We start from the raw sequence: 21637 nt of genomic DNA, 5'->3' as shown, positions 1-21637 counted from the left end.
ATACATTGAAAATGTTTATTTACAAATTAGTCCCATAATCGTCATCAATAACAACAGGCGCGCATAAATAATACTGATTCGAAAAGATAACGAAAAGAAGAACGTTTTTCTCCTATAACTCTCATTATTTCATCTTTTCGTACAAAAACAACATCAAAATCGCAAAGTCCATCTATTTATTTATATATATATATATATATATATATATATATATATATATATATATATATATATACATATATCTATTATATACAACATATATATCAGCGCACGAGGTTCTTGATTCTGAACCTCTCGTCGCGTTATTGCGAGGACGTGGCAACAGGCTGACTGTTGGGCGGCGGCGGCGGCGGTGGCGGCGGTTGTGGATGTACCATTAGACCATGAACCGGATGTGGATGATGTGGGTGATGATGTGCTGAGTAAAAGATCGGTTGAGCCGTCGTAGAACCGCCAACCGGTACTGGATGTGGAAGACCCGAAGCCGATGTTACGGATACCGAGGGTGGTGGCGGTCCACCAGCTGGCATACTCGATGGTACTGATGCCTCGTGATAGAGAATTGGTACACGCACGAGGCGCTGAGCGTGTACTATGCTGTTTGTCTCGATTTCAGCCGCGAGCTGCCGTTTCCACTTGTTTCGACGATTTTGGAACCAAATTTTTACCTGTGCGTTCGAAAACAAACCGAGTAGAATATATCGAGCGATTAGTCGATGATTTGTATGAGTTAAATATTTACGTGAACGTACAATCGAACTTGAGTCAATATAGTACAGTCATAGCGTGGCAATTTTCATTTTTTCTTTCGCAACAATTTCAGCCACAAAAATATTTCTGTAGTATTAAAACATGAAAGCTATCGCGTTGTTACATGAATGGCAATTCAGTGAATATAGATTAAAGCACGCAGCTTTGGACGTATTTATATTTATTGAAAAGCTTTTCTCGTAGCTTCTATATATGATATCCATCCGAGCTAACAGTAAACAACGCGTTCTATTTTATTGTCGCGAAAAAATAATAATAAATAAATAAATAAAATAAAAAAAAACGCTTTAGAGAAAGTCTATGCTCACCTGCGTTTCAGTCAACCTGAGTGACGTAGCTAAAGCAGCTCTCTCGGACGATGATAAGTAACGTTTCATATCGAATGTGCTCTCGAGCTGAAAGACCTGCGTCCTTGAAAAAACAGTACGAGTCTTCTTCTTGCGTTTGATGCTGTTTGAATCGGCATTTGCTTGATTGGACGACGGACCGGTGCCATTGCTACTGCTACCGCCACTGTGAAGCCTCGATGGATTATCACCATCTTGATCATTGTCTGGACCGTCGTCAACGTCACCGAGTTCGTCGTGTGAGCCATCGTCACCACTTAATGGACTACGTGAACGACGGACTCGATCGGCTTCGTTCGTTGCGTCATCATCGAGATCTTCTGAAAATTGTTATGTACATTTTTTCGTGGTTGATGCATTAATAATTTAGTTTTTAGAATATAGAAGTTTTTACATCCAACTGTAGAATCATATTAATTTTTGTAACAAAAATTGAAAGATTGTGACACTTTTTCGGTTTCCGAAAAATCATGGAAAATACCATTCAATACTCAAGTTTTTCATATTTATAGTCTATTTTCAATAAATCCAGCGAAGTGCACAACTATTTTGTAATAAAAATAACTTTCAAACTCTCGAATAATTATCGAACGTTTAATCGTTTAATTAAATGTTCCGTGGAAAAAATGAAATATTAAATAACAAACCGTCTTTTTACGGAAATATTTCATTATCGATTTTAGTGACACATTTGAAAACATCGTAACTTTTAAACAATTCCATTTTTCAGTAGTACATTTTCTAACGGGTAAAGAAAAAGTCATCTCTGACTCGTGCTATAAACCTCTCCTTTCGTCAAAAAGCCTTTTGCGATCTGTTAGGTATACTAGTTTTCCGCATGAGAGCCGGAAACAAGCGTTGATGATGCGATTTGAAGGTTATATAATGCGGAAAAATAATTTTCTTTTATATCGAATGATTGATCTTAGTTTGCATTTACTAATATAATAAAAGCTTTTCATAGCATATTATTAATTAGCGAGTTGTTTTCGTTATAATAGAGTAATATACAAAAACTTGAACTTAAATATTAGCCAAAATGTATGGTATTCGTGCAGTAAAAATTTCAATTATAACCTTAATTGAGTATTCTAATTTTAAATTTCAACTTTTCAATGGTAAGTTAATATTTAAAAGTCTTCCATTCAATAGAACAGAAACCGGAAAATTTGAAAAATAATTAGAAATTAGATTCGTCAGAATTTCATTGCAAGCGTCGAAATCCATTCTTAATAAGCAGCATCCATTTTAAATAACTTATCGTACGTTTTTGCATCGCAACAAAAATAAAAAAAAAATATCCATCGACAAAACACTGCCGCTTAACCCAAAACCTTCCCCGCAGGAAAATTCAGGCGACTAAAATCGCTTTTATGCTCCACACGTCGGAGCATTGTAAAACGTCAATTTGCATAATTCTTCGTATATATACGCGTGAGTTGGATCGATCGATCGCGGCTAACGTCGAAATTTCCGTACCAATTAAAGCACAATTAATTACAATTAATTACAATCGGAGTTTAATGGGTGCGCGTGTATTAGCGCTCTCATTCGTTTGAAAGGTAAAACGTGGAATTATTCGAGGGCTACGCGATGCAGTTTGATGCGCGTTGAATTGTTTTGTAGTAAGTGAACGCGGCTCCGATTTTAATTTTTGCGATTCATCTTCGATTAATCAAACTTAGCGATGTGTATTACATGTGAATGATGCGTGTAGCTGAATAATTAATTACTTATCGTGATACAGTACACCCCCATTTAAGAATTACACATTCAGAGACGGAACAATACCGAAATAATCATGAAGCGATTATTGTTATTTGAGTTTACTAACTATGCTACGCTTCGTTTGGTTGTGTACCGACTTCGACTAATATAGCCTGCCAATAATCCATTTCTGCTATAGGAAAGATTAAAATCAAAACAAAAATTTCCAATGTCTATTGCTGTAACTCGATAATAGATAAACTTTAGTCGGCGAGTTTTAATGCTATAACAGCCAATTACTCAACTGAAAGCTCGCGCAAAGTCCATGGAATAAAGAGAAACGTCTATGTTGCTACTCACAAATTGACGAATCATTCGGTGTTCTAAATCGCGTCGAACGATTAATCTCATCGATTCAAGTCTTTTTACGGCAAAATCTGTAGATATATTCTTCACCAATTGCCATTTAATTTGGATACGTTATCATTTAAATCATTGATCGATCAGCTTTCTTGCTCGCTTATTTTTCCCTTTTATTGGAAAAAGTTTGCTTTGTTTGGTTTTCAGATTGGATCGATCGATTGTTAACCGTTGCAATTGAATAGTTTTCATCCATTCACTGTTGACTGATCTTATTGTTATACACTGCAAGCTGTTCATTTGAATTGTGCTCACGTCAAAATTAAAAAAAAATACTTTTCCATTGATTATTTATTTCTTTGTTTAGCTTCTCAATCTATAAAGTTATTATTTTTTCTATTCGGATGGACTCATATGGGATTGACATTCATATTCCCACTTATTTTATAGAGTTCCAAACTAACTTTCACATAAAGTGGATTGTTATTAGTCAATTTATTGATTATTACGTTTTTTTTTCCTCTGGAACAATAATATTAAAAATAGTAATAATATTCAAAATAGTCCCCGCGCATCCAATAATTAGCTACATTGCCGTAAATGCTTTTACTATTGGAAACTAAAAAAGTTGTTAGGGTCCATTTTTTGAATTATTGCAAACATACAAATAAATCCATGATGGAATGAAAAAAAAACATATAGAAACGGATTTTGTACTTCTATTTTGATACGCTTTTAGTTATGTACGGGAATATTTTCGAAGAGAGATAAGCCAAGAAAGCGGTATTATAAAAAAATACCATATTTTTCAATACATTCACTTTTTGGTGGTTTGAAATTCGCATAAATTTGTATCACCAATTACATTGAGGATTTTAAGATTCATGGCAGATCGATGAAACTTTCTACTAAATAAAAGAGTAATTAAAGATTTTCCTCAAGAAGTTTATAACAATTTCTAAATTGACACGGAGCCTCTCTGAACTGGAACATTTGATTAATCAGTCATGCTATCATCAAAGCGCACCTATTGTAATTGGACATCACGAGAAATCGCCAATAGCATGGAGTCGAGTACAACCTTGAATAGCAACACGTGAAAGCCAAGCTTATCAGCTCGACTAATCCGTTGTCGAGGCAATCAATGCCAATCGAATGCACGAAATTCAATTAGACAACCATCTCGTTCATTATACAGACAACAGTTCGCTTTGGGCTTCGTTCGGCACGCAATCGTCGAACAAGAAGCGAATAATAAAACGATAATGAGCCACCGCTGGAAGGTGTGTAATATGTATACACAACGCTCGCAGCGCAGAGGCTTCAAGTCGTAAGGTTTCCACGCCGCCACGCGACAAAACCAGCACCGATCGTCTTAGCGCTATATAGCGTCAATCGTTTTGCTCGCTGCGACTGCTCGCCGACGCGCAGCACCGCACTTACACTAATACCCTCCCATCGGCTAGTCAAGTCCTCGCTCACCCTCTCTCGCTTTCTCGTAACAGTTGCCCGATTAACCTTTCTAAGGTGTCTCTTCTCTCCTCGCGTGGAGGTGTATAATAGAACGTTTGCGATGCTTGTTTTGAGGTGCAACTTTGTGCGGATTAATTGCGTCGATTGAGCCAAGTGTTTTGAGTTTTTTATTTTTTTGCTCGGTTGATTCGTCACAGGGATGTGTTTATTTTTGCATTAGTATTAACTTTCAATTATTGTTATATTTCGAATATTTCATCACATAGAGTATTTAATTAATAGGGAACCAAGACTAAAGCGTGCAAATACCTAGCGTACCTCTGCAGCGATCCACGTGGAAGTAGTTCTTGAAGTTACAAAAATTTATTTTTAACCATACACAACAAATTAAATATTCGGTGAAAATTGTTTTTTATTAAGTCACTTCAACCATAGTACTTAAAATAGTGTATCCAATTATGGTCATTCATCAATCATTAATGCCAAGTGAATTCCAAAAATCTTTCAGATATTCTGTCTTTTGAACTTACAAAAGGAACGAATGATCTTTTAAACGTGAGGGATATAACGAACGATTAAAATAGTCAAGCAGCAAGTCGATGTGTCTATCGCTTGGCCTCCTCTTTCTCGGCCAGAAACGTACGTAAAGCGTTGCTGTGGGGCTTCGACATCAAGCTAAATCTTAATAGCGACTTGCTTTCGTTTTTTTTCTCTTGTTTTAAGCCTTTTCGTGTTCAACCTCTCTCGTCCCTCTCCCTCTTATTGTTCTCGTCGTCTTTAACTAGACGATAAATCAGCTGATTTCACTTACGGCTACAGTGCTTTCAAATGCGGTTCCAAGCCACCGTTTTTTTCTTTTCATTTGCTAGCTTTGTTATTGGCGACAACGAATTTCTTTCTTTCCTAAGTATTTATCAATTTCGAAACATTGATGTTACTGCACTTTGTCTGTTTAATGTGATACACAGGTAATTAACGGAATAATCGATGGCATTAATGATTCAATACACGTAAATTTGTACCAAAAAGCAATAATACGTCTGAATGGCCATACTAATCGTTTCAATTTTGATCGAATAATGATTAAAAATTGATTTCGACAATTATAAACGAGCATTTCTTCTGCGCAACGAATGTAGGTTATGCGAACCGCGTTCCGAAATATTCTTTTACATACGCTAACGTTGTAGCTAAAACGCTCGACTGAAAATGCAAGTCTTCTCATGCTTCAACACTGGTTTCACAATATCTACTTAAACTGCACTAACTGCATCACGACTGTCGGGAAGATTATTTGTTCGGAAGGTGATCGGCTTCGACTTGTCATTTTAAATGAAAGTTTAAGGATTGTTTACCCTGTATTGCGAATTATTTTCAAATTAACACTTATGCAATTTTAGAAATTAATGAAAATTTGAAAATTATTAGTCATTGTCATGATTTGTCACAATATTACATTTTTTCGTATTATTGAATTGGAAATAAACTCTTGTAGAAACAAAATATTATCGAGTAAAAATAATGTAAATTGGATTATTGAATGGTCAATAAGTATTAATTGGATCGTCAAGCCCTACACAACTGAGATCTACATAACTAACGTGGAGAATAATAATATCACTCAAAAAATGTGTATTTCACTGCTCGTAGTGCACAAATAACTCAATATTAATAAAGTCAGTACATTTACTTTACAATCCATCGAAAAGCTGTGAGCAAATGGATTCTATACTCTGCAAAAATATTTACTACGATAATTCTATCGTAATTCTTCTCGTTTAACTATGTTTTTTTCCGCGACTAAACATTATCCAAACAAACAACAATGGAAAAAGCTTTATTTTTTTTCTCTTGATACGTTCGCGTTAAAATTTCATAATCACCTGGAAACAAATAAATTTTTTTTTTGCTGCAGCAGGGCGCGATCAAGTATTCGGCACGGGCTGCAACGTCGAATCGCGTTTCAAGTGTGTCGATGATTTCAAACGTGCTGCTGTTCGATATATTTTTCCCCCTCTGCGGATTTGACAGATATACGTTTATTTTCGTTGGGCACGAGAGAACCGTTGTTTTGTTTTCACGTCTGCGTGTGGGTTGGATGATTCGTCAATTTTTCAAACGTCACGGATTTTCCCTCGATTCGAAGTTGTATATACATGCATACATGCGTGTGTGCGTGTGCTTTTCACGCGGTATAGAGGCAAGTGGACTTTCGAGTGGACAAAGTTACAGATATTTTTGGATCGTTACATTTGACGAAGCATTGTTGTATCAATTTTGGATTATCTAAACGTTCAAGAGCTTGTGTTATTCAATGATTTCAAAAAAGGTGGAACAGCATTATTTTGATACAATAATTTCTCACCGTGTATATAATTATTGACTTAATAGATCTATTACTGACTTAAGTTAGTTAACAGAAATAAATTTCTCAACTACAGAGATATTTTTGAGCAACAATTTGAATATGCGACATTTCGAAAATATCATTGATTTTCGTTTTCAAGCTAGAAGCACAATGAATAATATAATTGTATTCGACAACGACATCTGGATACACGACACAAATGTGTTTGATAGAAGCTTATTCCATAAAAATAAAATAAAATACAGAAAACATACCAAGATAGGCAAAAAACTACAATGACTTTGGTTTCACATTCTTATCTGACTAGATTATACGACTGTATAATTATGAATTTTGATGTTAAATGTAATTTTATAATAAGCGCATATCAAATACATTTGTTTCGTGTATCCATACGTTGTTATTATAATAAATACAATTATATTATTCGTTATCATATGCTTCTAGCTTCAAAACGAGTATCAATTACATTTTCGAAATGTCGCATAATCAAATAAAAAACGTATTGGTCAAAAGGATCTATGTAGTTGAGAATAGTATGTTATCTGACAAGGAACGTATAATTCTTGTCTTGCACGTGGTTTATGTTTGAGCGAAGCGAGGATCTCTTTTACGAACACTTCAGGTATCGTATTTAAAAAAAAAAAACGTGCGGAAAGCGCGAACTATATCGGACATTCCGCACATTTTTTGCCGAGCGCGCGGCAAAGTTGTACTTTGCGTAGGACATGTAGAAAATTTATTTCTGCAAACCACTTTCATATAGTAAGTTACATAAAAAGTGAACAGCGGTAAAACGTACAAATAGAAAAAAAATATAATTATTCAGCTTTGGCTACAAATTTATTTTTAAATATTAATTCTTATTGCTACTTACTTTTAAAAATTAGAGTGTTTATTTTACTTATAGCGTAATTGAAATATAATCATAATGCAGAAAGATTATTTCGCACTGTATAATTTTGGAAATGCAAAACTGTCACGATCATACTTTTGCCTAATTCGTTTTTTTAGATGTTCATATTGATACGCGTAATTGATTGAACATGAAAAAATGAAGAAATAAAATAAAAAGGGCGGAAGCAAACAGAGGTAAGAAAGGAAAATGTCAACTCACCTCTCTGTGGATACGACGTGGATGTAGGGCTTATTCTGTTAAACGATCCAGGCGGTTCACTCGCCGACGGATGTTCGAGTCCATGAGGCGGCCTGCTCGCCCATGGAAATGACCAACCCGTTGGTACTGTTCTAATGCCGTCGGCTGCCGCAGCAGCTGCTGCCTCGGCCATGTCAGCTGCATGAGCTGCACTCGTTGCTGCTGCCGACGGTAATCGCGAATGATGAAGATGTTGTAACGACGACGGGAAAAATACGCTACCAACCCCGATACCAACTGGGTAACGTGAAGCAATCAGCGACGACATCAAACCCAATCTGTGAACAAATAGTTTGCTTGTTGATCGAGGGAGAGGATATGTTTTTCTCCTTGTTTCAACACTTTCGTCGCGCATGATCAAACTTTACAAATATCCGCTTTGTTTCCAATTTTTTTCACGGGCGATGTCGCGCATTCCATTTGATTTTAATGCAGCCGCGCATATTCAACAACAATAACGAGCATCGCGGTAACATGAATGCATGAGTTTTCAATTTTCAGATTGATGAAAGCGTGATTAATAATTGATCAGGAGCGTAGACGGACAGAAAAGCAAAGAAATCTGTATGGGGTATTTCGATGAAGCGTAATATAAATGTTTTCAATATCGGCTTACGCTTAATGTAAAGAGGCCGGAAAGTTTTATTTACGATTCGTCGGCGCGGCGTCCATTATTCATTCACTGTAAATATCAGCGGCGCCCCTGAATTGTTGATCATTATTTCATGAGCGAGCTTCATCGAGAAAATTGTGCGCGCGTGCGCGGCACGCTTCTCAGATGCATTATTAATATTGAAGCGAGAGGGCAGAAGAGCATAATTATTATGTTTATCGTTTTTAATGCGGGATCTGTTTTCCGCGCTTTCTCTCTCTCTCTCTCTCTCTCTCTCTCTCTCTCTCTCTCGCGAAACTGCGCGCGACTGCACCTCTGCTGAAAACACTCGGTTTTAATTAAATTTTAAACCTCGGTAATCTGTTCGCCCGACATATCCGCACGCGGGATATCATATTTCGCGTTCTGCTAATTAATTATGAAAGTTCAACGAAAACACGCATTTGCGCTGAATGTTTATGGATGATAGCCGCGCGCGCTTTCTTCATTCTACTCTCGAACCGCTAATAACGTTTCAAGTGAGATTTTGAAATTGTAACGCCTCGCCTGGATTTCGCTCAACTTTTAAATGCGCTTTTCGCTTGATTCTTTTCGCGTCCGTGACAATCTCCGCGGAAAATTGAAAAAAAAAACGACGATTTGCTTGACGTTTGTACGCTGAAAGAAACGATTGAAGCCCGCGATCTCCGGGAGATTCTTCGAGTCGTCGCTCGGGCGTCAATTTACCAATCGCACGGATGATCGCGGACAAACGTCGCGTAATTGGGATTTCAATTGTAATCCGAGTGGGCGCGCGAAGCTGTTTAGTATTAAGAGATCGCGTCGATTCTTTGCTCGAGACGCAATCGAGAGAGAATTAAAGGTGACGATTGCTTCGCACTATATACAGACGCTATAAGTTTGTGCTCGCGTACTCACTCGATGGGGGTACGTCGTTGGCTTCGGGAAGCCTTATCCGCGTTGTCCCCCTCGCCTCTCTCGCCTCTCTATTTCTTTTCTCTTTCGCTCTCCACGTTACTTCTATTTCATTGCCGCGTCTTAAGTTCTTTCTTGCTCTTTTTCTCTTAATTTTCCAGAGGAAGCTCGAGGCGCCTTTTCGTCGAGTTCATTTGTTTCTCTGGATAATTTGATGCTAACAGCTACACAGGCTTATCTTTAACGTTCGAGACTTGAGATTCTCGGCAAGTTTCTTTCAACTTTTATTTCATTATGTTATCTCCAATGTCAACAAAAATCTTGGACTGAGATACAAGCCAGTCAAAAATACTGATTCTTTTCATTTGTCGGTTCACGGATTCGTTAATAATTCGTTAATAAAGATAATGCTAAGAACGTTTTTCAGGAAAAACAAGTTAACTACGCCACAGTTCACTTTGGTAAATTTTTTTTCTCGTTCGTACTGTTTTTGGCGTGCAATGAAACAGCAGCGATGGGTATCTAACGAAGAGCTCACATTTCAATCGAAACCAGCCCATATCGGTCAATTTACAACGAGACGCCAACGAAATGACTTAGAAAAATTCCACCGCTGTAACCATTTGAATCCGCGGTACTTCAAAAAAGCCAGTAGCGTGAGGGGTATAAGACTCGAGAGAGGGGAGCGCACACCTATGCACAAAGGAGATGGCGAGCAGATTTGTGCAGCGAGATAGAGGCGATCGACCGACCGTCACGTCTGTTTTGTACGGCGTGCGCGTGCGCCAGGTATAAACAGCTTACATAATTCTTTAAATACGTAGATAGGTCCTCCCTCCCCTAATGCGCGTGGCTCTAGAAAACCCACCTCTTCTTCTGTCAAGGATCACTATTACAAGAGCACTTTTGTCTCTCTCTCTCTCTCTCTCTCTCTCTCTCTCTTACTCTGATCTTTGAGCGACCGATGGGTTTTCGAGAGCTATACGATGCTTGAACGAGATTCGGGAGCACTTTGCAACGCCGCATGGACTGATGTTTTGAATGCTTGAATTTCTTTGAAAGATATTTATGGCATACTTGAATAATATTTTTGTGTGTTGAGGGTGTTTAATGGATGTTGAAGCAAATGAAATGTTAGGTTTAATCATGATAATGTAGTAATATTTGGATATCTTTAAAAAATAAAAGAATTTTTTCATTGATTCGAATCGTGGAATTTCATGCTCGTAAAATAAAATTCCACGATTCACTGCTGTAACTAATACCATCATTTGTGTGTAAGGTTCGTGGTAGCGAGCCACGACAAGTATGTCAATTTTCCGTAACACTCTGTCAAACACAACTCAATGGCCGATTAATATAAAGGAGTTTGGAAACTTGGATACAATTTCAATGTTCGAGATGAAATATTCCCTCGCGACGCCACGCACCGTCGAGCAAAGTACGCTCTCATATAGTTCGGAATCACCTACGAAAGATTTGAATATCGTGCCCAGAGACGAGCTGTATGTCAGGCAGGAGCAGCAGCAGGCAGGGTTGAAACGTTTCTCGTCTCTCTACCCCCGAAGCTTCGCATTCGTTAACGAAGCTGTTGTTGCTGCTGGCGCACGCTTTCGAAGCAACTCGATACCTTTTGTTGTGCATCGTTAGGTCGAGTATACACGCGGCAGCGGCAACAGCAGCTCTCTTGCGAAAAGTGGTCGATTGCGCTCGGTGGTTTACTACCACTAGCACAAACGCGCGCGCGCCGTATAATTGAAGCCCTAGGGCATCCCGCAGAGAGAGAGAGAGAGAGAGAGAGAGAGAGAGAGAGAGAGAGAGAGAGAGAGAGAGAGCTACTTTTCAACGAAAGATGCGCGCGGCAAATTAGCCCGAACGATTTTTTTCTTCTTCTTTGTGCGACGAGGTGCCCCGACAAATTGTGCGCCTCGCGGCGAAGAATCTGTATAAGCTTTACTTCTTGTACGAAATTCGTTGTTCGATCGGTCGTGCAGCTTCACGACGGATTGATCATTTTATCCTTTATTTTCTGCTGAGATTTTTCCTTCGGCGCGCATCCCCTATAATCCACTCGAAAATGAATTATCGCGCAGCACGAGGCACGTCAAGAGGCGAAGATGATGATCGAGTCGCGACAAAGTTCCTTTGAGCATATAACGTCATTGCGATGACCCCGAACACATGGCACACAAGGAGTTATTATACCTTACTTGCTTTCATATACAGGCGTATTCGTATATAGTACAACCCGGCTAAATCCGCTGATTGGCTTCCGTTCTATACTACTATATACCAGCGGCTGAGCGCCGGATTACTTGCTCGTGCCCTTTCCGCGCGTACGGCTTTATTTTTAATTTCACTTGTGTGTCGAGTCGAGCTAAGAGTATTTTACTTTTCTCCGCTTACAAATGAACACTCTACCCCGTTATTTTCATTCTCTATTGTTATAATCGAATTATACCTGCACACCTCATTTTCCTACTCGTATATCAACGTTATTGTCTGATATGATTTGTTGCTAGATAGAGAACTGATTTCCACGATTAATTATACTCCTCGCGATGATATAGAACGATGCTTTATTATTGCGCACTGTGTTCATCATTGAAACAATGAACGATACCGCCAGACGAGTTTCCATTATTGATAGCTATCGTGTTTATATTCACATCAGATATGATTATAGCTCATTGGTTGAATTATCGTATTAATTGATCGCTTCTCTGCATTTGTATAGCCGCTGTTCTATCGCGCTCAATTTATCAATTTATCAATTTTTTTCAACGCGCGGTGTACTGGGTCTACAATGAGCGCACGTTGAGCACGCTTTTCCACGATGCACGCATACCGCGCGAAGACGCATACCATCCCTTTCCTTTCTCCAGCGTTTCCAGTAATCTCACACGCTGCTCACGCGCACAGACGTACACTGGCGTCAGGCTGCTTTTTACTCGGGCGAGAGCAATAGCGCGCCTGCATCTGTGTGTATGTATGTACACACGCGCTTCCTTTGACAGCACCTAATTAACGAATCATTCATCACTCAGGCGTAATTAACGCGCGAGCTGATCGAGGGATGAACAGAATTGGAGGCTTGTTAATTACGCGTTTAATAATGTCGCGAGCGTGCTAAAGTTATTGTTGTATATCTTGTGAGATTTCATGAATAAATTATTATTATACCGGGAGACATCTTTTTTAAAGGGATAATATGCTTTATATATTTACATCGGTATAACGCGTGTCGTAACGAGCTGCGATGTATTGAAGGTTGACTTTTCAACAGATTTTAACAAGATTTTTTTCTTCAGAGAAGATAATGTTTTGTTCACCGCATTTATCTGATTTTTCATAATTAGAAAGAGAATTTCTTTCTTTCGAAGAACAAAAAATCTATGTGTTTGCTGTTTCTTAATTAAAAACGAACATCGATAAATTATATTATTAATAATGTCACGTTCAAATTATTTAATGGTTATTAAAAGATTTCACAATAATTCTAAAATCATTTCTTAAAACGTTTAAATCCTCCACAATTTGCAATCGTTTATATCGTTCGTCAGATAATTTATATTCCCTGCTCGAATAATAGTTCAAGAAGATTTACAAAAGGTATAAGTAACAATTTCGAAAGATGTTTTCTCTGAAAATGATACCAATCCAAAAAGCGGCGAATTTCCGGAAAAGACGACGCGAAACCGTTCTGAGCAGCTTAAAAAATGTCATAAAGCGTATCGAGTTTCGACGCTGTCGCGACATTAGGGAGATAAAACACAAGGAATCCATCCCTCTTGAGATAAGAATCCAAGAAAATCCTGCCGCATACAAAAGTATAAGTAAACTGAAATCTGCTTACGCGACGCCGTAAGATTACTGAGGAAAAAAAAACAATGTTAAGTGGCTGTCTCTCTCTGGAAGAAATGATCCGTTAAGGGATTATGGATTCTTCTCTTTTCTCTTTTTTTCTTGTTGCTCTTTATCTGTCTCACCGCGAGCGTGAACGCAATATTGTTTGAACGGTGAAGAGGAAAAAAAAATCCGTTGTGCACGCACGGGATTTTTATTGTGCTTTGCTTTTACACTGAGAGACAATTGATCCGCGCTGCGTTGAACATCAATGAGATCGATCATGTCTAATCGAGCGCGCAAAATTGCTCTACTGTTTATCGCGCATTATGGGATTAGTCTCGCGATGCGTTGCCATTGGGTTCTTTTTTTTGTCGTTTCAAAAATTAGTTACAATTTATGTAAAGGTGTTTCCTTGGAATGGTTCCGTGTACATATATAAAGTCATTTTTTTAAGAATCGTATTAAAAATTAAACGCACATTATGATTTTCTTTTGGTTTTTTCGAAATTTTTTGATTGTTCAATATAGTCTTTGTTGTTATTTTCGTTATAATATATTTAAATCTCAATTTTTCTAGAAAATCTATATTTCCTTCATATATAGTAAATGAAACGTATTCAACGTATGCATGCATGCGCGCGTGCGTATGTCAATTGCTTTAACTTTGCTATTCGATAGGTTTTACTATATATTTATATGTATATTAGGAAACGCCCAAATGTTGATGGAACAATTATTCCATTCAGATTCAGCGGATCGAAAGCACTTTGTGATTATGTTTTAAAAATTTTCAGAGGAAATGTAGAGGAAAAAGGTTACACGATTAAGTCTCGGTGCTTATGTTAAAACAAAGCCTTTTAAATTGCATTATTTTAATATAATTTTGGTTGTTTGTTACGAGGAAACGATATCACGTTTTGGTCCGTCAGGGAAAAAGCTATTTATTTGAAGCTTATTCTGATTTTTCATACAATAGAATATGAAACACACATTACATACGATAAATATAAATGACGAAAAAACACCGTTGTCTCCTATTCCCTAAGGAAATATATAGCCAAAGCAGTAGCAGCGTTTCTTAGTATTTCTCATTTATTAGGTAACGACAACGATCTCTTAAAAATGTCCAATGCGATAAAAAATAATGATCCTTAGGTGAATGCAAGTCACATTAAAAACGAACAAGTACTTAAACTTATAACTCAGAGCTGGAGTGAGATAATACATCTCGAGTTCGTAATTTTTTTTTTCTTCGTTCATCATCGTTCTATATACGTAAGATTCTCGGCTGCCTCGTCAATAATGAAAAGCCACGTAGCGAGTAAGTTGCCAACCAAAGTAGCTCAAAACCTGATGGATTCCCCTGAGGATCTCAGCAGCTCTTGTCGAGAAGACTCTAAAACGCCCGATCGATCCATTATGCACGTCTTCGGTTAATTGATTCCTTGCTCTTTGCCTCGCTTTGGCAAGAGCCGAGTACTTTGAGTGCTTTAAGCGCTCGCGATTATGAGCGAGGAGTAAGCGAGAAGCTGGAGCAAGACATTTTACTCGACTTGGGAAGAATTTCACACAATGGATCAAGCGTTAATGCTTGATCGATTTGGGATAAATTGTTCGTTTGATAGTTACAGATCGACCATTGGGAAAAAAATTCTGCCACGCTAAATCTTCTATAAATTTGAAATAAATAAAACTATATCCAAGTGTTAAATCTTTCAAAACGAGCCATCACCGATCCAATGAATCCCATTACTGTTAACTATTCGAATCCGGTAATTTTCCAGTGGCGAAGCACGCACGATGATGGTAATCGTAACGATCCCCTTTTCAGCATTCGAGAACTTAATCAAATGGTAAAGCGGCTGGAAAACAAGCAATCCGAGCGGAGAGAAAGAGAGAGAAGAGGGGGCGTATGAGTGCACCGCCACCACCAGTCGGGAAGCGACAAATCTGATAAAATTATCTCGAGGCGCGTGTGCTGCTGCTGTGTGATCTTTTTTTTCTCTTTCTTTCCCCGACAACGCGACGAAGGGCTATTATGGGCTCATCTTTCTGATCTTTTCCAAGAATATATGTATGATGGTTTTGCAGGGGGCAGGAGAAAAGTGATTATTGGCTATTATTGTTATTTTGTTTCTGAAGTAACTGATTACTTTATCATAAAGTTTCGTAAAAATTTTTTATGGAAACAACATTCACTGTACTGCAAATAGGAATCTTTTGAATGTTGTAACGAAAAATGTTTCTCGTAATAAAAGGAAAACGTCTTACGTTGAAAATAAATTTTTTAAACAACTGATTACTTTATGCTACGAGGAATGTAACACGATTTAAAAAACTTTGCCAACTGCGTAGTTAAGATTTCATAGTAAAACTTGTGAATTATCACGGCTGACTGAACACGGATCGATACTACTGGATAGATAAGCAAACTTGCACATGATCAAAATAAGTAAAACCAATATAAACCATTAACAGCTGCGATGCGCTACAAATATATGTGGAATAATCTGGAATCTCTCCTTCGCATGGCGCGAAATCACAAAGTAAACTCCATCACTCAAACCACGGGAAGGAGAGTTAGCTTAATCCGATGTGCTTCGAAAAAAAATCCCATAATCTCCCATCACTTTTCACTCTACGGCAGAAAGGATAGGGCGCGACGCATAACATAAGAGGCAGGCGCTTGTTGGCGTTATTAAATGAGACAGCCTAATAGGCCCATTACTCCGATAGAAGAGTACTCCCCGCACACACAGTCCATTTTCGCCACCCCCGCAGCAGCGTATATCTATAATGCAGTCACCCTTCGCGCTCTCCCCTTGCGGCTATGCTATGGTTTTATTAGGAAGCGCGCCTGGACATCGCCTCTACATCTGCGTGGGTGCGCGATGCCTTTAATGAGTGATGCGAGAGGGCTATTACTTCCCGCAAAGATTTTTTTTTAATGCGATGGACAGTTTTGTGGCCACTCTGCGTGATATGTCAAAGATTACGGGTATGAGACCGTAGAAATTATGCTTTTTTTCAAATGGATCACCTCTGGATGATTTTTCATGAGTTCATTCATTTAAATCAATTTTTTATATGCTTTTAAAGTTAAAAAATAAAATAGCATTATGCAAGATTGGCAAATTACTTTAATGAAGCCTGGAAAATAATTTATTAATCTTATAATTGAAGATTTTCTTAAAATTTCAAAGTCATGCAGATTGAAATCACCAGAGAAAAATTAAAGAAGTTCCTATAGTTAGTGCTATACGATTGTATTTATAGATACGATACATGATCTGAAAGTAGAGCAATCCTAATTCCATTAATACGCGCGTGCTTGTCTTAATTTACTAAACTGTATAAAGCTTCGCGTATCAAGTTTAGTATTGATTTTCGTAACAAAAGCAGATTTTTAAATAAACAAGAACGTCGCTAAAACTAAACAAAAAAAAGATGTACCATTTTCTAAATCAGACATATAAACCACTGTTGAATTTTTTTACAAGAGATTATAATTAAGTACTTAATCCGATTCTGTAATGAGTGAAGCGAGATGTCAACATTGCCTAGTATTGCCGAGTATAATCTCTCAAATCAGTTTTGATTAGCAGTGAAAAAAATTCTCTACCCTACATATAATGCTATATTAAGTAACGAGGTAAAGATTGGCATTAATTTGTATGATTGCTGTTTAATAATCTGTGTTTCAACATGAGCATGACATTTTGTATGTTTTTTGTTCAATAAAGTCTGATGAAGTCAATGAAATTGCTGACGAAACGTAGCTCTCCTTCATGGATCAACATATTTTCTAATCTATTAATAACGGAAGAAAGTATATCTCAAATAAAAGAAAAAGCAAGAGCGACGTTATTCCTCTGATTAACGTCAAAAACCGCAAAAAACTAAAGAAAGCCTGTCAATGGTGAAAGAGAGAATTGTTGATTGACTTGTATGTGCAATCCCCTTCGGAGAATAATCAGCTCATTCTGTCGCGCTCGACAAAAAAAAAAGACGTCCCTCATCGTCCGCGGGTAATGAAAAACGACACTTAGGTAGTGCATGAGGATATCGATCAAAACACACACTCACGCGGGCGCAGATGGGATAAGCTAATTTCCATAGATAAAATCTGATTCGGTCGCGCTCGCTGCACCTTTCATTTGTGCTTCGTCTGATGATTTAATCGCTTTGTGTGTGTATGTGTTTATGCGTTCGCGCACGCGACTAATCCCCTAATTATGCCTCTATTTAGTCGCACATTAATTAAGATCCATTTGACTCTTGATGTGATTAAAATTACTCTTGCGTTTGCGCACGCGCTAGCGAATAATTGTCCGGGTGAGAACGAAAGATAATGTTTATTAATGCGTTGGTTAATTCTCTCAGAGAGTGATAAAAACAAATAACACGAATAATTTGATGAAGTTCTTGCCAAGATAATGGTAAGTGCCAGAGACCCTTGTCATCATCATATGTCACTTTTTGAAGTCATCATTATAAAGAGATTTCTCATTCGTGGCGATAGACATTGAATCGAAGCGAGAAGTGGCATATTTGTCATGATAGTAATTAATTTGACAAAAGTAATGTAACTTTGAAATCTTGTAGGTAAATTTAAAACTAACCTCGACATATGTGGAAGTGCCTGTGGCGGTTTTTCTTTTGCATCTAAAGGTTTTAAAAATCATAAAGTCGAAAGTACTATCACCCGACGATTTAGAAAGAAACACTCAGTAATTTTTAATTGAATTAAACTTATGTAAGTTCATTTAATCATTGACTATAACCTCAAAATCTTGTTCAACCTCAACAAAAGCGTTCGTTCGGTCTAGCATGCGCTATCCTATCGAACGGATGAATTTCTGGAAAAGAAAATTTCACAAGTAAAAAGGTAATGCATACAAGAGAAAGAGATAGATATCAGCAAGAGAGGGATACAAAGCTGTGACTACGGGATAGAGAATCAGCGCGAGTGGCTCTCTCCCAAAGCGTGGAGAAAGAAGTAAGGAAAGAAAAGCTCACGGCGTTATAGATGTACGTATATATATATATATATATATATATATATATAGAGAGAGAGAGAGAGAGAGAGAGAGAGAGAGAGAGAGAGAAAGGAAACTGGTGGCGCTAGAAAAGAGCAAGCATAACAAGCGGAAAGGATGCGCTTGGCTCTTATTCAGCTGGATATTGTGGTTCGTGTTTGCTCTCTCTTTCTCGTTCTACCTTTTCAAGAGAAAGAGTAAAAGGTGGGCGCGCGGACGTCCATCGACTGAAGTTTTTTTTTTGATCAATACACCCGACATACGCTCTCTCTCTCTCTCTTTCTCTCTTCTACAGATTAGTACGGAGAGCTTTTTATTCATGGAAAATTGAACTTGCCGTTTTACCTCTCCCGCACACACTCGCAACAAAAAAAAACGAGTCTATAGGGTTATTAACGTTGAAGGATGCTTTTTTTTACAGGTCTTTTGAAAACGACGCGGAGAGAGGGATCGAAAGAGATAGAAGCGAGCGAATTGGAAATTGATTTTCGTCGAAAGTGAAGGTTTAATCTGAGGCTCGCTTTAATTTTCAGCTACGAGAAGAGAACTGTGATTAAGGATGGCTCGCGACGGGCCTTTTCAATTCAATAGACGCCACCGCTCGCCGCTACGGATTCCAAGTGATATTGAATATTTTTCTAATCTTTCTTTCATTCATTGATATATTGCACTCGTGACTTTTATCATGCATCTACATAGAGTTGTAAAAAAAACGCAACTAAAAAGTTTCTGATTTATTTTTGACGAATGTGGTTTTTGCGGATAGATTAAACCTCGGATTGGGTATATGCGAATACAGAGATCGGTCGTAAATTTTTTATTTCGGTTATCGTGCGTGATCCCGTCGGATAAAGCTATTTTCTTTGCGTTTTTTCAAAACCTTTTATTGTTTTTTTTATATTGCAAGTGTAAATGAAAATATAGGATTGATATTGAGATAATAAAATTAATGTTTTATTGTAAAATTTTTACGTTTAAAAGAGTCAGCTGCGAACCATTTAAAATTAAAAACATTTTTTGAAAACTTCGATTATAATTTTAATTTTTAATGTTAATACAAAAATAAGTTGGTTTTACAAAATACTTCTGGTACTGTACCACTAGATATATGCCTTAGGTTACAGATATATGAGGAATATACAAATTAAAATATAAAATGTCAATGATATTAACATTTATTCGAAAAAACTTTCGTGTCTGCATTTCATATTTTGTTCATTTGTTTTGAATATTAAATTTATAATCAATATATTTATTAGCCACTATCATAAATATTTGAGATTGTAGTTTTGCAGTAATAGTGGTCGGTAGACGATTGAAGCTCTTACACTGATAACCACTTGAAACTCACCTAGACAACATAGTAAGATCAGCAGATGCTTGATGTCCAATAAGTGCATTGCTAGCTTCGCTCGCAGCGGCAAAGCTCGCAGCAGTAAGTGGACTAGTTGCATTATTAGCAGCAATGGCAGCTTCACTCTTAGCCGCTAATATTCTCGAGTGATGATTGCCAAGTGTTAAGGGCGGCGGTGGCGATGCACGCTCGGCGGATGCCGAATCCGACGGTGGCGATTCCGTACGACCCAATATACTCGAGATACTGAACGACGTGTACTGTGGATTGCATGCCGGCCGTAACGTTGCTTTGCTCACTTCGAAGCTAAACGAATTCGATTTGGTCGATTTGGCATCCGGCGTTGGGCTACTTCGCGAGTTTTCCAGGTCGAGGTCCTCCTCCGACACTACCGACACTTCGATTTCCGTTTCGCCTGACATTATTGCAATTAGAATTTCGTTCCTCGCGCGTGCTTGACAAGAATTCGGGCTAATTTTTCTTATTTAAACATTCATACTAACAAAAGATATAAGCACATATTTACACCGGTCGATGAAACTCTTGTAGGCGCGAAACGCGACTGCAAATATACAATTTTATCACCTTAGAATCACTGTCGAGTGTCTGCTACACTTTGCGCAACCTATCATTTCGTCCCGTTGGAAAGCCTTACGCGAATCTCTGATTACAATTCATGCCTCGCTCCGTCTTGCCGTCGGATCTCGCAGTGTCAATTCATCTGCGCAGCCAACAATGGAGTTCCATGCCTCTGCCAGAAGCTCGACTCGACCGAACTCTATTGCACGCGTGTACACGGGCAAAGCCAGCCGGACGTATAGCCACACACAAACTCGCGCACCACTTTGTAAAACAATCAAACTCGCGCCCCAAGCGAACTTGAGTGCAATCGAACAGTCCATCAAACGCGAGCTCAATCGTGTGTCCCTCGCGCCATATATTGTTCGTTAGACGCTGGCAATCGCAGCGGCAAAGGCTATAGGAGTGGGTAGCAGATATGGCGGCGACTCGTTAACTGGCGCGAAAAACCGCACGCGCTTTGCTCTCTGTCTGTGTCGTCGTCGTCGTCGTCGCCGTCGTCGGCGCGCCGGATGTGTATAGCTCGCCCCTTCAACTGTATACTAGCGCAGTACGACACAACGGGGCGGAGTTTTGCCGGCCGACGCAGGGGTAGTGGTGGGGGATGATCGCACCGCGTTTTCATTGGTCGAGCCCGAGAAATCGATGGGGCGAGCGTCCCTCGCGCGCGAGCCAATCGCCGCGGCGCCCGTTACTTATCCATTATAACACTCCAAGATCTTGATTTAAGCCGCGTAGTATAGCTTTCTCTCTCTCTCTCACTCTCTCTCGCACTCTAGCTCTTGCCGCCACTGCAACTGCCGAGCTTTTCACCAATTAGCCTTTATAGCTTCTCTCTGCTCTCGATACTCTCGCTCTTCCACACACAGCTTTCGGGCTACGTGTATTGCCAATTGCGCACACGAGCCGCCAGTACGGCCGTGCCTTATTCTTCGTCGCGCCAGTTTTGTCGTTATGTATATGCCGTGCATGAGATGTCTCGCTAGTAGGAAATCATATTGTCGATGATATATCTTTTCGTGCTTTCGATTCTTTTTGCTTCTTAGTTTGCTGGTTGGATAGCATTATATTGGCGAGCGCGTTTTTTTTCCTGCTCTGTGTTCATT

At 38.5% G+C, this 21637-nt stretch overlaps 1 protein-coding gene across 2 annotated transcripts; it reads right to left on the bottom strand.

Moving 5' to 3' along the window:
* Positions 1-277: 277 nt before the first annotated feature.
* On the bottom strand, positions 278-21048 carry LOC131665625 (homeobox protein HMX3-like). 2 transcript variants are annotated; one of them, XM_058937654.1, is made up of 4 exons: positions 19950-21048; positions 8144-8460; positions 1080-1438; positions 278-668 (listed from the first exon to the last, which is right to left on the bottom strand). In XM_058937654.1, the coding sequence occupies exons 1-4, from the start codon at positions 20372-20374 to the stop codon at positions 303-305; spliced, it is 1467 nt and encodes a 488-aa protein (XP_058793637.1). In that variant the 5' UTR covers positions 20375-21048; the 3' UTR covers positions 278-302. The 2 variants fall into 2 exon arrangements, with proteins under 2 accessions (XP_058793637.1, XP_058793638.1); XM_058937655.1 differs by having other exon boundaries at positions 1080-1435.
* Between the last annotated feature and the right edge of the window lie 589 nt (positions 21049-21637).

Source organism: Phymastichus coffea, unplaced genomic scaffold (assembly GCF_024137745.1).
Source record: "Phymastichus coffea isolate CEN01 unplaced genomic scaffold, Cenicafe_Pcof_1.1 PCOF00053, whole genome shotgun sequence".
In the NCBI taxonomy this organism is placed as follows: domain Eukaryota; kingdom Metazoa; phylum Arthropoda; class Insecta; order Hymenoptera; family Eulophidae; genus Phymastichus; species Phymastichus coffea.
This window is presented reverse-complemented; position numbering and strand designations above follow the sequence as displayed.

Coding starts and splice junctions, on each gene's coding strand:
- LOC131665625 (XM_058937654.1), bottom strand. CDS start 20,374: ATGTCAGGCGAAACGGAAATCGAAGTGTCGGTAGTGTCGGAGGAGGAC. Junction 8,461..19,949: donor GATCTTACTATGTTGTCTAG/GTGAGTTTCAAG, acceptor ATTTGTTCACAG/ATTGGGTTTGATGTCGTCGC. Junction 669..1,079: donor TCAGGTTGACTGAAACGCAG/GTGAGCATAGAC, acceptor TCGAACGCACAG/GTAAAAATTTGGTTCCAAAA.